Source organism: Myodes glareolus, chromosome 20 (genome assembly GCF_982192425.1).
Source record: "Myodes glareolus chromosome 20, mMyoGla1.1, whole genome shotgun sequence".
NCBI lineage: Eukaryota > Metazoa > Chordata > Mammalia > Rodentia > Cricetidae > Myodes > Myodes glareolus.
Window position 1 is genome coordinate 26,182,998 of NC_142045.1, and position 15,536 is coordinate 26,198,533.

Here is a 15,536-nt window from a genome sequence, read left to right on the forward strand (position 1 = left end):
CAGCTCCAAAGCACAGGCTGGAGCCTTTAACAGTTCGAGCTTTATAAAAATGGCACCTGGGCAGAGACCTGTAGTCAAGAGGTAGAACATGTGTCTGGCACGTGGGAAACCCAGGGTTCTACACACAGCACCATAAGACAAAACCAAAAAAGGAAAATGGGGGTTTAGCTGGGCTTTGGGAAGTTCACATAGAAGCAATAGGAAAATACGGAATTAAGGGGAAAAAGTCTTTCTTTTCCAGGCAAAGAAATAGGTTAAGTCCAAAACCAATCAAACTAAAACAAAATAAAACGCCTTGGACTAAGTTAAACATAAAAAAAGGGTATGTACAAAGGAGTGTATGTACATATGTATGTAACAAAAACAGTCAAATAAAAAGAAGCTATCAACTTGACAGGAGAGGTGGAGGAGGGGTTTAACGGAATGTAGCCAAGAGATGCTAGACAAAAGAAAGGGAGGGGGAAGGTGATTTAATTCTATTTCAATTAGAAACATACATAAAATGGTAGCAAAGTGCTTATCTAATTATTCTTTATCAATAAAAAGTCAGGAGTCAGATATGGAGGTAAGAGCTTGTGAATGATCAGAGAAGCTGAAGAAGTCACCAGTGACCTCCTCTCTCTTCCATTCCTCAATCCAAAAGGGCTGCAAGCTCTCTCCACCCTGCCTTACTACTTCCTGTCTCCCATCTGTCTACAGTCCTCCGAAACCTCTATGGTTAAGTTTGGTCGGCTCGTGGCTAGCTCCGCCCTCTGACTCAAAGCAAACATTACTGTCAGAAGGCGATGGCACAGCTTGGCACGGAGACCACGTGCCGCGTCTGAGGAGTTCCCACTGTTCCAGGCTTCTCGCTGCCGGTTTCCGCGGCTCCCCCAGCTCCGCGCGAGAAGGGTACTTACTAGAAAGCTGCTTCTGGAGCTGTCGCACCAGGGCGGCTGTCTGCTGCTGCTGCTGGGTCTGCTGCAAGCCTTGCCTGGGGAACTGCAATTGCAACAAGGGGAAGGGTGAATCGGCCACCGTGCTACACAAGGCACAGGCTGCACCTTGGGTTGCCCAAGCCACCGTCACAAGCCTAAAGAGAAAAGGCTCATGCCCAGAGTGGTTAAACTTGCTTGTGTCTACACGATACACAGCCGGTACACAAGGCCAGGAAACAGTGCGTTCACGGAGGCCTTTATTTGTGGAGTCTTGAAGACCACACCACAGAGGGAGCCTATTCATTCAAAGACCAGTGTCATCTCACTCGTCACCAGCTGGAGGCATAGCCTGACAGCCCGAGTCCCTCTTGCTGGCAAATGCAAGCTCTCTGGTGTGGAGATCCGACCAGTGCCCACTGACCCCGTGGACAGAGTGGAACCTGCTAGGCGGAACATGTGCTGGCATAACCTCATTTGGATCGTGACTTCCAGTTGACAGCCAGGGCAGAGAGAGCCGAGCTGAACACCAAGAACTCAGACTTGAAGGGGTTTTCTCGTGGTGCCGGGTGAGGGGGGCCAGAAGTACAACAAGGGAGATGAAGAACCCGTCAAGCTCAGGCCAGAAGCCGTGGCTGATGTTCGAGGGTGGACGGGGATTGATCAGCATTTGGTAGAAGGAAAATTATTTTCTATCAGAATCACCAGCTGTACTCTGTCCTTTCTGAACACTGGAAGTCAAGACAGTAGCTCTTCCTTGTTTTCTTCCTTGTTTCCTCCTTGGCTGCCTTCTGGTGGCCTGAAAACAGTAGGGATGCTCTGAAACAAGCTTCCCTTAGTCATATGTACAGCACTGGTCCCTTCCCATTTACCTCAGTCTGTGCTGTGTTTGCCCATCTCCCTCTACACCTGCAGAGACTAGCACAGCACCCTAGAGAGCACCCCTGAAGATGGAAGGGTGGGAGCAGAAGCGGGCTAAGAAGGAGCTTTGCTTTACTTTGCCAGCCTTTCCCGCGATAGCCCTCTGCTGGCCAAGCGCACCCAAGGCAGGAAGGCCCTGGCTCTTCCATCTGGTAACCTGGATCTCTCCATCTCTGCTCTTCTGCCTCCACCGGGCTTAGAGGTCTGATATGCCTGGAACACATTTGAGTTGCTTTTCCTTAGTCTGCCTCACATCTCTGAGGAGTTTTTAAAAAGACCGTTCTCGGTGTGAAGGCAACATGATTCTGTCTTCCTCGGGGATCGGCGGTGTAACTGAAAGTAGCCTAGGATTGTCAGCAGTATAGGAAATAAAAATACAGAAGGAATAGCTAAATGCGAATTTCAGATAACTGATGGATAATATTCAGTTCACTAATATTCAATATTTCATGGGACAAAAACTGCATTTAATCCAAGTAGCCCAGCAGGAGATTTGAGAAAACACTTTTGCTAATTGCTTGCCTGAAATTCAAAGTTCTAATTTAGATGGCACTGCCAAGCTGACTCGTAAGTTTATATGACATCTAAAGCCGATAAGCCAATTCCAAAACCAGTGTTATAGTTCTCCCAGCCTCTCCACATACAGTTCTTAGAAAATAGAATAAAAACAATTCCATTACATGGAAAAGTCAGTAAGATAAGTGCTTTTTTTTTTTAAAAAAAAAAATCAGTTATTTCAATGCTTATTCAGAATCCTACTTATCAATTCTTTCTACATGCCCTGCACTATTCTAGGCACTATAAACACATATGGCCACACTTGATCCTGATGCAGGACTGACTATTCTAAATTTGCCCAAACTGGTTGGAACAGATATTCTGGAATTCAGTGTGTGTCAAAGGTTAACTCTCACCATGCGATGTAGGGCTGACCTGACCCTCCCTTCACCCTGTACTTTTGCTGTCAAGCATCCCCATGGTGGCTCTAGGATACACGGAAAGAGCTGGATGTCTGTTCTTATCATTTCTGTTTACTCTTGCACCTCCAGAGGTGTTTGAATTCAGACACCAAACAGAAAGGACTATGGACCTTCCCTACTAATATTCTCAAGATCCAGATGATCTGTGTCATTTGGCTTCTGGATCCCAAGGGCATTCTGAAAACTACATCCATTTCTCCGAACGGAACACATGAACTCCTTGAGGAAGACCAGTATAACATGCTTGCCTGTTGCTGCTGGCCAAAGATACAGTATTATTAACTAACGCTGCTGCCATATACATTTTTTGAAAGGCAAAATGCAATGCAATAGGAGCCTCGCCTAAAGGCCAATGTATTTCAGGTCACCTAATTAAGAACAGCATAAAATGGAAAGAAAATACTTGGAAGCACGGTGTGAATATTATCTTCTTAGATGTTAGAAGCAGCTTTAAAGAAAATAGAAACTACATCTGTAAATTTAGCTAAAAATACTTGAATCGCAATATAGGAGCCTTATAAGGATTGTAAGTCATAATTGTAATAACTACAATTATGGCAAAGATTGAGACACCACAGATATGTCCCCAGGAAGGGCAGAGTCTACTGTCAGCAGTCCTTCCTTCACAGAAGACAAAAGGCACACACATGAACACTAAACTGTCTCTACAGTTAACTGATGATCATGGCTTTTCTTAACCTTCCATGTTCATTTCACAGAAAAATCTCCTGATGACCTCTTAAAGAGGTCATGGCAGTTTTGACCTTAAAAACACTTTAGTAATCAACGTGACCAAGGGTGCTGGTAGTCACTGTCTACCATGACCCAAACTGATGCTATCAACTAAAGGGAACCAACCAAGGTAACAGTCAAAAGGGGACAGGTCAAATACTGCCTTTTAAGGTCACTTACATTCCAGCTTTCCACCATGGGCTCCCCAGATTTCTCTGTCTTTTGATCTCTGTTAGGGCTTCAATTATATCATTCAAAATAAAAAAAAGCTATAGTCCTAAACCCTAGGACCTCGGATTGTGACCTCATTCGGAGAGGGAGCCTTTCCAGAGGGAATCGGGTCAAAATGAACTTTATTATAACGGAACCTGATATATGAATGGTATTCTCATAAAAGGGGTCCGTGGGCACAGTGGTGCAAACAGCAAGGATGCTGTGTGAAGGTTAAGACAGCTGGTGCAGTGGGAGAAGCTGGAACAGACTGGCACATGCTCGCCCACCAACATACAGAGGGAACCAACATTGCTGACTCCCGATCTTTCACTTCCAGTTCCCAGAACCAACAGGGAAAAAAATACTCCAATTTTTAAGCTAAGTTCATGCACTTTGTAAGGCAGTTCTTGCAAGTTAATTCAACCTCTGATGCTCTGAAGCTAAAAAGATAAGGCCACCACATGCTACCTGCCATGCACAACAATGTCCTTCAGCCATTTCCTATGATTCTTTGCTTCCTGGTGGCAAAGAGCACACTTTCTTTCTTTCTTTTTTTTTTTAAAGATTTATTTAGTTATTATGTGTACAGCATTCCTTCCATGTGTGCCCACATGCCAGAAGGGGGCACCAGGTCTCATCATAGATGACTGTGAGCCACCATGTGGTTGCTGGGAATTGAACTCAGGACCTCCGGAAGAGCAGTCAGTGCTCTTAACCACTGAGCCATCTTTCCAGCCCCACACTTGGCACTTTCGTGGCAAGTTCCCTAACACCTGACAGGGTGCTGGCCTCTACTGAATATACCAAATGAACACTTGCTGAATTCCACTATAACTCCTGGCTGACAGGAAGTGGCCAGGCAAGTCACCAGGAGGGTACTAACTGCTACTCACTCGTCCCTTAGTGCAGCACTGATCAGAGCCCAGAGTTCAAGGCCACCCCTCCTCAGCAGCCAGCTCACCACTCCCTTCTCCAAAGACAGGAACTGAATAGGGGAGCAGGCCTGAAACAAGAGATGGATCTGCTAGAGATGTATATTAAGAATAGAATCCAAGGCATTGAAAAAATAGGGCATCTCAGTGAAAGTAATCAAAAACGAAGAGTGAACTTTTTCCTTAAATCTGCTGAGGCCTTGTGCCCTTGCTATTGATATACACAAGTAGTTACAAATATTTTTCACATTTGTTTCCTATTATGAAACAACCAAAAAGAGGTATAAAATACATACCAAAGCACCTTTAACAGTACTATTTTTGAAACTGGCAACATTCCAAAATTTTAACAGCAGAGGAATGGTTCAGTAACTGAAAAACACGACGGCATCATTATCATCATAATTTAAAAATGTGTGGATACCCAGGTACAGTAGCACACACTTTAACCCCAGCACTGGAGGCAGCGGCCGGAGGATCTCTATGAGTTTGAGGTCAGCCTGATCTACAGAGTGAATTCCAGGACAGGCTCCAAAGCTACCTAGAGAAACCCTGTTTCGAAAAACCGAAAAATAAAAAAATAAAAATTACCAATACCGCTTTAAAAATCATTACTAAATTTGCATGTTCTTTAGACACCCTAACTCATTTAAATATTTACAAAGCTATGATCTAAATATAAAAATGCCAAGTCCCCTTTGACGAGCTCTGACCCAGTGCTAGTGACTTAAGGGGGTATCTTAGATGACCTCACACACCTCTGCTGCTGCTTTCAACTGTAACTGGGAGGTTTAAAGAATTTTTCCTTCTAGACCTATCAGTACAGTTTAGTAATAGAATTAAGTTTCTTTGTTTACTCTATCCAAAGTAACCACCAGAGGTAAGGCATTTGGTGCCGCCATTCATCAGGAATTATGGAGCACATGCTATGAACAGAGCGCATGTTATACCTTCAACAAGTCGGTCTGCATTTCTCAAACGTGGTGATTTGAGGGAGAATGGTCTCCACCGGTCCATATGTTTGAATAACTGATTCCCAGTTGGCACACTGTTTATGAAGAATTAGGAGGGGTGGCCTTTTTGGAGGAGGTATGTCACTGGGGGTGAGTTTGGAGATTTCAAAAGCCCATGCCAGGCCCAGTCTTATGCTCTGCCTCTGGCCTACAGACTGGACGTCAGCACTCAGCTACCGTTCTAGCCCCCTGCCTGCCTGCTGCCTGCATGCCATCTCACCATGATGGCCCTGGACTCTGCCTCTAAAACTATGTGCAAGTCCCCCATAAAATAAAATGTTTTGTTTTATCTTGGCCTTCATCATGGTATTTCTTCACAGCAAAAAAAAAGTAACTAAGATATCATATATCATATTACATATGAACTGAGGTAAGATTTAGTAACAGGTAAAAGAAAATCCTTCACTCAGCCCTCAGCCTACTCCCAAATAAGTCTAATGTAGAGGGCAGAGGCTAACATCCGGTGTTATTCTCTGTTGCTCCCCACTGTGATTTTTGCATGAGTGCTCTCAGTGAAACTAGAGCTTGACAATGGCTGGGCGGATGGGCCAGTGAGCTCTGGCAATCCCGCCCTCTGCTGGAATCACAGGCACACTGCCAAGCCTGCCTTGTCACATGTAGGTGTTGGGGATCTGGAGTCAGGTTCCTGTGCTTTTGTGCCAAGGACTTTCCCAAATGAGTCGTCTCCTCAGCTCCTAAAGCCATTTTTTTTAAAGTAACAATGACTTATCTGAGGATGGCAGCTATATATTCGTGGGACTGAATGTTTAAACTCTCATTGTAAGAAAAATACAGATTAAATATAAATAACTATAGGTAATTTAAGCATAGAAATTTTATTGTTTGTGAAGGCATATTTTTATTACATATCTGAGTCAGGTTTAAAATATGCAATAAGTATCATATATTCAACAATAATTGTAGTTCTAAATTCAAAGTTTATGTTTTTGTTAAAATGGTACTGTACAATCATTTTCTTGTTAGAAATTACTAGCTATACAAGCTACCATTCCCAAATTATTGGGTTCCTTACATTTAATAGTAAAGGACTCATCTGCATCATAAATCACTAGGAAGGCATAATTATGTGAAAGGCACTTCCATCAGGATCCCATGCAATACTACTAGTAACAAGAGCACCGCAGCATGGCAATCTTGTTTTCCATTAGGATGAAAGGAGACTCTTCCCAGTCAGTATCAAATACTCAACATAATCTAACTGCAGAAACCCTGGTTTTCTGTCAAAACACCTTTAGAATGTCTTGTGTATAGAAAGAAAACGGAGCCTATTCTTAAGTTTTCTTTGTCTGGCATAATAACCTAGTCAACAGAAAGAAAAGTTTTCAGTGTTTTATTGTCTTGGAGATCAAACCCAGGGTCCTGCATATGCTGGGCAGGGGCCCCTCCCACTGAGTTACAACTTCAGCCTTAGGAAAGATTTTTGGTAATTTTTTTTTTTAAAAATCAGCAAATTTCACTAACTGATGCTATACAGCAACAAACAGTAAAGTGGGAATAAGAATTTTAACTGCTCCTAGTAGTGGCAAAGGTTTACAATGAAGGGGTCAAATGCTAGATTTCACTTTTAATATATGCTTTCTGGAGCTGGAGAGATGTCTCAGCTTTAAGAGCCAACACTCCTCTTCCACATGACCTAAGTTCAGCTCTTAGCACCCACATCTCTTTAGGCAGCTAACAACTGCCTTCGTCTTCAGTTCCAGTGCCTTCTCTGGTCTCTGTTATACACTATACTCACAAGTATACCCCAACACTCAGACATACAAATATACAGATAATTAAAACAAATAAAATCCTTAAAACATCTTTCTTTTTATTTGAAACATGAGCTAAAGATAGACAAACATCAAAGGGAAATTTCTTTATTTGAGTGGGATACCATCACTAGAAACAAAACAACAGCATTTGAAAGTAAGCGTTTTTTTCTCCTTCTACAGGGGAAATGGAAAAGACAGCCATTGTCAACGCTGGTGGGTGAGTGTCTGATGGGCAACAGGACAGATTGGATGAAATACATCCCTTAAAAAGGAGTGGTTGGTAACTTTATAATGGGAACCCAAGAGACCCCACTTCCATAGTGATGACAAAACTTCTTGTGGAGCTCTGACTGGGTAAGGTGCAGCATCTCTTCACTACGTAAACTGGCTGATGTCCAGATTAAGCAGTAAATCAGGCTGAGTAACATTTACAAAATAAAACAGCTACGCCACCATCACTAAGACAAAGTGTGGGGCAGTGGGGAATTGGTGCAAATTCCACCTGGGAAAAGTAAACACGGAAGCTAAATAGTGCACAATGAGGCCGAACCAGGAAAACACAGGCAGTGAAGGATACTGAATTACCACTGCTGTAATCTGCGAAAAAACCATTTATACATCATAATACTGCATCAGTGTTCAGCTTCCTGACTGCAGAAATCGGAGTCAGGGATTTTTACGTTTGTGGGTTTGTTTGTTTTGCAATGCTAAGGATCCAACCCAGGACCTTATTCGTGCTAGGCAAGCGCTCTGTTAACTGAACTACATCTCCACCCATCTTGCTCTGGGGGGAAAAAAACCAAATTGCACTATTTAGCATTAAAGAGGTATGTGGCTATAGCTTACTGCTATGTGGATATTGGGAGAATATGATCAGGAACTAAAGGAAGAGAGTGAATCAGAAAGGAACCTGGCGGCCGGGCACTCAGTTTGGTGAGTCTTTGTGCTGTTCTTAAAACTTTTCTGGGGATTTGGAATTATGTCAAAACACGTTAGAACTTACTTCCGGGTGGAACACTGGGTCTGCAGGCAGCGTTCTATCTGAAAGTTTTTTTTTTTTCCTTACAGTATTTCAAAAAGACATCCTAGCCCGCTCTATGCTCCTGGTGACAAAGAGCCAAGTTCCATATTGCCTCTACTTAAAACAAAACAAAAATGGTTGAAGTCGATTGCAATAAATGTCAGGAATATTTTTAAAACAGAAACAACCAAAGCTGGAAAAGCTAGAACTTTGGTATAAGGGAACTAAAAAAACAGGACTCAGCTGGCCAGAGCAGCAAGTGTTATATATTAGGGGACTCCCTCCTAGGCTGATTTCACAGTAGGAGAATCCTGCTTGGGTCAAGGCTAAACCAAGTCATTCTACCAACCCTCTCTACTGTGCTGCCATGGCTCCATACTATTTTTCTTCACTACAGATCCATGAAGCAGGTTCTCTGAATCCTGCGGTGATAACCACCTGCACTGCTGCTTCCCAGGGGCCGTGAGTATAGCAGCCTACAGGCCCCAGGGAGAACTCACAGTTAACAAGCCCTTGGAAATCACCCAAGCTTTCAAAGCATCCATGGTGTGTCCATGTCCCCACGTTCAACTTGAAAAGTTAGAGAGGTAGAATGTAGATTATGAACAACATGCAAATTCTTGCAGAAAATACTAACTGAATAAAAACAGATTTTATTTAATTATTCAGGCCATAGTTTACAAAGTACTTTCATGAACCCTAAGAATGTTATAAAAAAACTAAGGAAGATAATCTTAATGAGCATATGAAATCATTCTTTACTATTTATTAAAAAATGCTTAATAACTCACTGGTAAGGTTTTCATCCGTTGAATGCTCTTTTTTTTTCAAAAAGAAAAATGGTTTTACTTATTAAAGCATAATTTTTATTTGAATATTGAAATTTTTATTAGTGTATATTAATTATTCATTTTAAAAAATCAAATATGTCAACTACTGTATCAACCAAACCCTGACAGACTTATAGGAAAACTGGCCAGGTATATCCAGATTATTTCACTCTTAAAATTTCATGGCTGTGGACAATGAACCTACTTTAAAGTAGAAACCCACATCCTGGTTCCGAAACATCAGGTCCTTACCAGAGGCTGCTGGGGCTGCATTGCTTGGAGACCAAGGGCCTGACTCTGGGGCTGTGAGGGCTGCTGGGGCTGGGGGGCCTGCTGGGGCTGCTGCATCTAGAAAGAAAGAAAAAGATTAGGGTAGACCCTTGAAATTGTGGGGCTAAGACATGTCTGAATAGCTTTTACTAATGCACATTTTTATCTGTTCCACTGCAGCAAAATGATGGTTGAATATAGTCTCAAAAATGTGGCACGGGTGATTCTTGCATTGCCTGAAGTGTATCATGTACTAAAAAGAAAGGTGGTGGAGGCAACCACACACCCGGGCTGTGGGATACACCGAACAGCTTATTACTAGGGCCACAATGAACAAAATGAAATAAGACTGAATGAGGCACAAGATAAAGGATGCAATTTAGAGACATGGAAAACACAGGATGCAGAGGCAGCTGCTGCTAAAACCCTGCAACACAACATGCTGCTTATCACAGACTGAACCTCTGATGTTCATCACCCAACCCAGGGTCTCCTGCATCCTAGGCAAGCGCTCCACTACTGAGGCACATCTCCAATAATGAAAGGTATTTCAATAAATAGGATAATACTAAAAAATAACAACATAGAGTATAGGAAATAAGCAGACACATGGGGCGGTGGAGATGATCCTTTTCCAGTGTGAAGCACTTCACGTTAACTATTGTGATACTTTTAAATACTTGGCAATGGGATAGGGTTTCTTTACGCCGGAAAGATCCAAACGCATTGGCAGTGTGCTGTGATGATGCTATGATGTTAATGAAGGCTATGACGTCATGAGGTCAAGGAGTGTTTTAGCTACACTAAAATCTGCGGGGATCACTGTCACACCAGTCAGTAATTGGCAGAAATTTCATTATATGAAGCAAGGCTGTACCCTTTCAACTTCCATCTTTACTTTGTCAACCTTGCTCTGCCTTTAAGTGTAAGATACGAAACGGCTCCTCCAAGAAAGCTCCTCAGACCACCCCGAGTTCCAGCTGACTTCCTTTGGCAGCCAATGCTCGCTGTCCAGGGACATCCTGTGCACTTACTGTTTCTACTTCTTTCACAACCCCTGCCTGGAGACCCACAAGCTACCGTCTCACACTGCCAGGTGACACCCATCATGAATTATCTTCTCTGATATTTAGGGGGATACCTTTGGAGTCCATTTTTATTTTATATTTTATAGAATATAAACTAGCCCATAGAAATTCTGAAATGACTTAGCAGCATGAAACTAGAAAGTATGTCCAGATTAAGTGGGCTCAGACACATAGCTCTTGGAAAACACTTCTACATCACAGAAGAAACCAAGTATGCATCATGTGCAAGGCAACAAAAAAAAATCTTTTAGTGGCCTTTAATTACTCCATCCAAATACTTCATTTTGATGACCCGACTAGATTTTCTTCATATGTATTTTTTCAAATTTGTCTACATATTATTCCCCAAATTACTTGACTTTTTTAAAGAGTGAGAACACCAACTAGGTACTGTCAGATGTGCAATGTTTGTAGATTTGTCATTCTAGCAAAGGTCTAGACAGGGTGAGTCTCAACATAAACAATGTAGGTTGAACCAGAAGCATTGCAATTAGAAGCCATCATCCACTTGGTTCTCTGCAAAAATCTTTCAAGAAAGAGGAACTTCTCGATTGATGACTTTTTTTTCTTTATGCCAACAGTCAATCATAAAAAGAGGAATAAATGTAGTTGAGACACAGGAACAAGTTCCCTGCCTTTCTTTATCTCCAGGGGGATGTTGTCGATAAGAACTATTACTGGGGCATGCACTAACAGGGGAAAAAGGAACATGTCACCTAGTCAGGAAATGACTTATTTGCAACCTTGAAAACGCCCTTGGAAGGCAGAGAGAGATAAGTAAGCAACACAGCAAGATTCCTTGGTGAGTTGAAAGTAACAAATCTTAAAACAGAGATACTCAAATAGCTGTCCTGAAAAGTATTTCCAAACTTGTAGAAAGGTGGATTAAGAACATATCATTCTCTGTTGAATAGTTATCTTAGAAAAAATATTAGAAATAACATCAAACCAGTGCTTTACTTGAATTTTCTTATTTAATCCTTGGTACATGGGTAAATAATCTTTCCATTTTATTAATGACAAAATTCAAGAGTAGGTTTTTTGTTTTTGTTTTTGTTTTTTCCACCTTGGCAATAGCATCTATACAATGAAAAGGACTATACATTGGTAGGCTACACTGACCCAAATCAGTTATCACAACTTTCAAAATAGTATATTCAAAATGAGGTACCTTATAAATTGGATCTCAGTTCTAGAGGGTTTGGGTTGACTTCTCCTTGTTACCTTTAGATACAATCAACTACAATTTTGCAGAGCATACTAGATTCAGACTTCAACCTGCACCTGGGCTTACGATTTAAATTCTTAGGGAACTACTGTTTTTCTTTCTCTCTTTCCAATGGAAAAGTTGAGCCACACAGTTTCCTTTGTGCTCCTTTCTGCATGACTGCTTTCTTGCCTGCTTCCCTCACAGAGCATAGACAGCTCTCCCCTTGCATTTACCCTGTTCCATTAGCTTCCAAATCTCCCAGTATTTCTATGTAGGTCCATAAAAATGAAGCTGCATCTCATTTTGGACCTGAAAAGAGAGTCCACTTAACAGTTTTATCAAGAAATCTCCAACACAGAAAAAAAATCACTTGTTAATAATGAAAAAAAAAAAAAAGAAAGAACTGGCACAGATTTAGCATAGTAGCCAGGCTGCCAGCTTTCCCTTCCTCCCAAGTTCCAGTGCTGGGTATTAAACCCAGGGCCTTGTGTATGCCAGGCAGGAGCTTTGCCAACGAGCCACATCCTCTATCCATAATACTGGAACAAGGAAACCAGAAAGAAGAATGTGCTGAAGGGTGGGGCTGTTTACCAGGAAGTGTCAAGTCTTTATACCTTCTGGACTCTTAACACAGAAGCCTCCAAGGGATGTAACCTATGCTACTCTAACCCCGTGGCTTAAGTAGAGCAGAAGTGTGATAGAAACACAATGTTACGAACACCAAATGGTGGAAAGCTATGTTTGTTCCTAGCTATTTCTCCCTCATGTGTATGAAATTTTGCATTCAAACTGTAGGTTTTTGGTCCATCAGTGTTGGGGCGAGCTGAGCTCCACATTTAAACTAAAGCTTGTGCGTGCCCCCTGAGGCTTTGGGGAAGGGAAATGGTTGTGTGAAATGGAGTCTCCTGCTCACGGCCTGGCAGGTACCGAGAAAACGCTCCTTTTTGGAACGACAGTGGACTAGTACTAGCTAAGTTGCTAGTGTCAGATACACAGGGCTCCTGGGAACTTAATACTTCAATCTAAAGAGTCTTTCATTATGAGAGTCTGTGTCTGTACTACTGGAAGGGATGGCATTGCCCTCACCTCCCTGCCCCATACCTGGAGGAGTCTCTGCTGCTGTCGAACTTGCGGCTGTCTGGGCCTCAATGGGTCCTGAGGCAGGGGCACCGAGGGGAGGGTGGGATGTGCGGGAGTCAGCACAGCATCAATTCCCCCGCCCACCAGAGGGCTCTGCTGTAGAGCCTGGTGGTTCAGTCTGGCAAAGAATAATGCAACTTGTGTTCAGGAACCAGGCGTACCATTGACGTGTCAATCAGTGCCTCCAGCATTTTACACACATCCACCAAGAGACAACTCGTGTTCAGTAATCATGTGTACAATTAAAAATGGGGAAGGGCCAGAGGATCAGATAACACATCTGACCACATTGAAAAAAAAAAAAAAAGAAGAAGAAGAAGAAGATAGTAAGCACACTACTTCAGACCAAGTAGCAATCAGACAGAAATTACTTCTAAAAAACCAGTGGTTAGCAATACGCAAAATAAGTTACTATTTACTTTGGAGCAGGCCACGAGTGGAAAGGCTGGACAGTAGTATTTCATGACTCCTTACATAGCCCTGTGAGCCAGTAGCTTGTTCATCTGACTTTAAAAATGAAGGAAGATCGAGCAATCACTAAGCTCACCTAAAGGACAAACGGCACAGGTGGGATCTGAACCCGGAATTTTTGGGCAATGAAGCTCAAGTTACTGAGCTTGGTCAGGCTGCGACTTACTGATGAACATGGGAAAGCATGTTTTACACATGAACTTATTTCCCATAATGTGCTACATCCACCTCCCTACGTTTCAGACAGCAATTACCTTGAGCAGGTGTGTAGGTAGTCACTGACAGGAACACATGGGAGCTAAGCTGCGATCCACTTTACAGTGTAGAACGTTACCAACCTAACTCTTCTGAACTTTATTATCCAATGGGACTGGATAATACGTTAATGATCATGATTTTTATCTGTGCCATCCAGTGAAATGGCCTTTCGCGACTAGGACTAGTTACCCGATTATCAGATCTTAGAGCTAAACAAACCGGCAGGGCTCCTTGGTCAAAACAACAGCATTTCAAGAGATGGCAGAACATCTAGTTGAAGATGGAGCTTCTACAAACACCAGGTCTCCGTGTCACTGCATAGACCATGAACCTCAAAGCTAGCCATGCTGGCCACAGTTGGCTAGGGAGCACTTGAAATATGACCAATGTGCCTGCAGAACGGAACGCTAAGTCCATTTTAATTAATTGAAATTTAGCCATGCATGGACAGCAGCTAAAACGGTGAGCAGTACAGACACACTCTATGTGGAGGGGATGCCATTCAAATAAGACCCAGGGGAGTCTATGGTGAGTCATCGCTGAGGTGGAAAAGATAGAAACAAAGCTGGAACAAAACTCTGTCTAGCGCCATCTACGATTAGCACTACAGCTTAAATCGTATGGTTCCGGGCAGCAAATTCTAGTAAAGGCACTGCTAACAACGATCAACAGTTTTATCGGACACTTTTAATAAAAAAAAAAAAAAATCTCTTGAGTAAAAGGAAAAAAGGAAGAACATTAGCACTAACATGCTGATATCATCTGAAAAATCTTAAAACAGTACACATTGGAAGAAGTGAGTCAAAACTACGGTGTTCTGGAATGGAAGAACTTGGAACCTCTACTGCATGTTGATAAAAATGAGATGTCAGGACGCAAATATAGGAGCTCAAAAGCCATCACAGTATCAAATGCCTGGAAGAAGTGTAACAAACCCAAGGCCGAGAGGGTTTACTATTGCAATTACTTCAACAGGTATCACCTCTGAGAGCCAGCTACGGGCTGCAGGTACGGCGAGGCCTGCTGCTGTGCATAGCCACCAGGCTGCTGCTGCAGCTGGCGGAGTCTTTCCATCAGCGCTGGGCTGGAATGTGCGGCCGGATAGGCTCTGGAGTTGTAGCTGGGGGAGAGGACCACACCTCCAGACTGCTGCGGAGCTGCCTGTTGCAAAGGCATCTGTGTCCCATACATTGTGTAGCCCTGGGGCATGGTCTGCAGGAAGGGATAAAGGGAGAAGTCAGTGCTGTGATTAGCACCCGCATCCCCATCACTGAGAAATGGGGGGAGAGCAGGAAGCCCAACCTGAAATTCATGGTTAGCAATGGCTCTGATGACTCAAAATATGAGGATGGCTACTCTGTAGGCAAAAACAAAATCTAGCCAGAAACCTACAGAATAGGCTAGTTGGGCAGTGATTTCACAGAAATCTCTAGCTCAAAATAACTGAATATTCCTTTGGCTTTTGAGTTGCTTATTTTTGGACTAGGAAAAGCATCTCTCTACACAGAAATGATCAGCAAGGTAGCTACATATTCAGTGCACAGATGGTGACAACATCCAACAAGACTCAAACAATATCACTATCATCTATAGACTATACTATCTCTTTAATACAAGTACCTATTTTCTCTAAACCTTAACACCTGCGTAAAAGACATACACGGAGTTTTCTGGATCATAAGATACAATTCACTGAACAGGGGGCAGCCTAGTCTCTTGGGTCCTCAAAACACCACATATTAAAGCAGTTTAAGGACCAGGACTCTGA

At 42.6% G+C, this 15,536-nt stretch overlaps 1 protein-coding gene across 8 annotated transcripts in view; it reads right to left on the minus strand.

Moving 5' to 3' along the window:
* Med12l (mediator complex subunit 12L) overlaps positions 1-15,536 on the minus strand; it is a 316,360-nt gene that overhangs the window by 4,699 nt on the left and 296,125 nt on the right. For 7 of the 8 annotated variants that reach the window (XM_087899492.1, XM_085676475.2, XM_085676476.2 and 4 more), the window contains 4 exons: positions 14,751-14,980; positions 13,001-13,157; positions 9,584-9,679; positions 900-981 (listed from right to left, as the gene is read on the minus strand). In XM_087899492.1, the coding sequence (XP_087755618.1) occupies positions 900-981; positions 9,584-9,679; positions 13,001-13,157; positions 14,751-14,980 (565 nt within the window). The remainder of the gene's footprint in view (positions 1-899; positions 982-9,583; positions 9,680-13,000; positions 13,158-14,750; positions 14,981-15,536) is intronic. The other variant, XM_087899494.1, reaches the window with a different exon arrangement.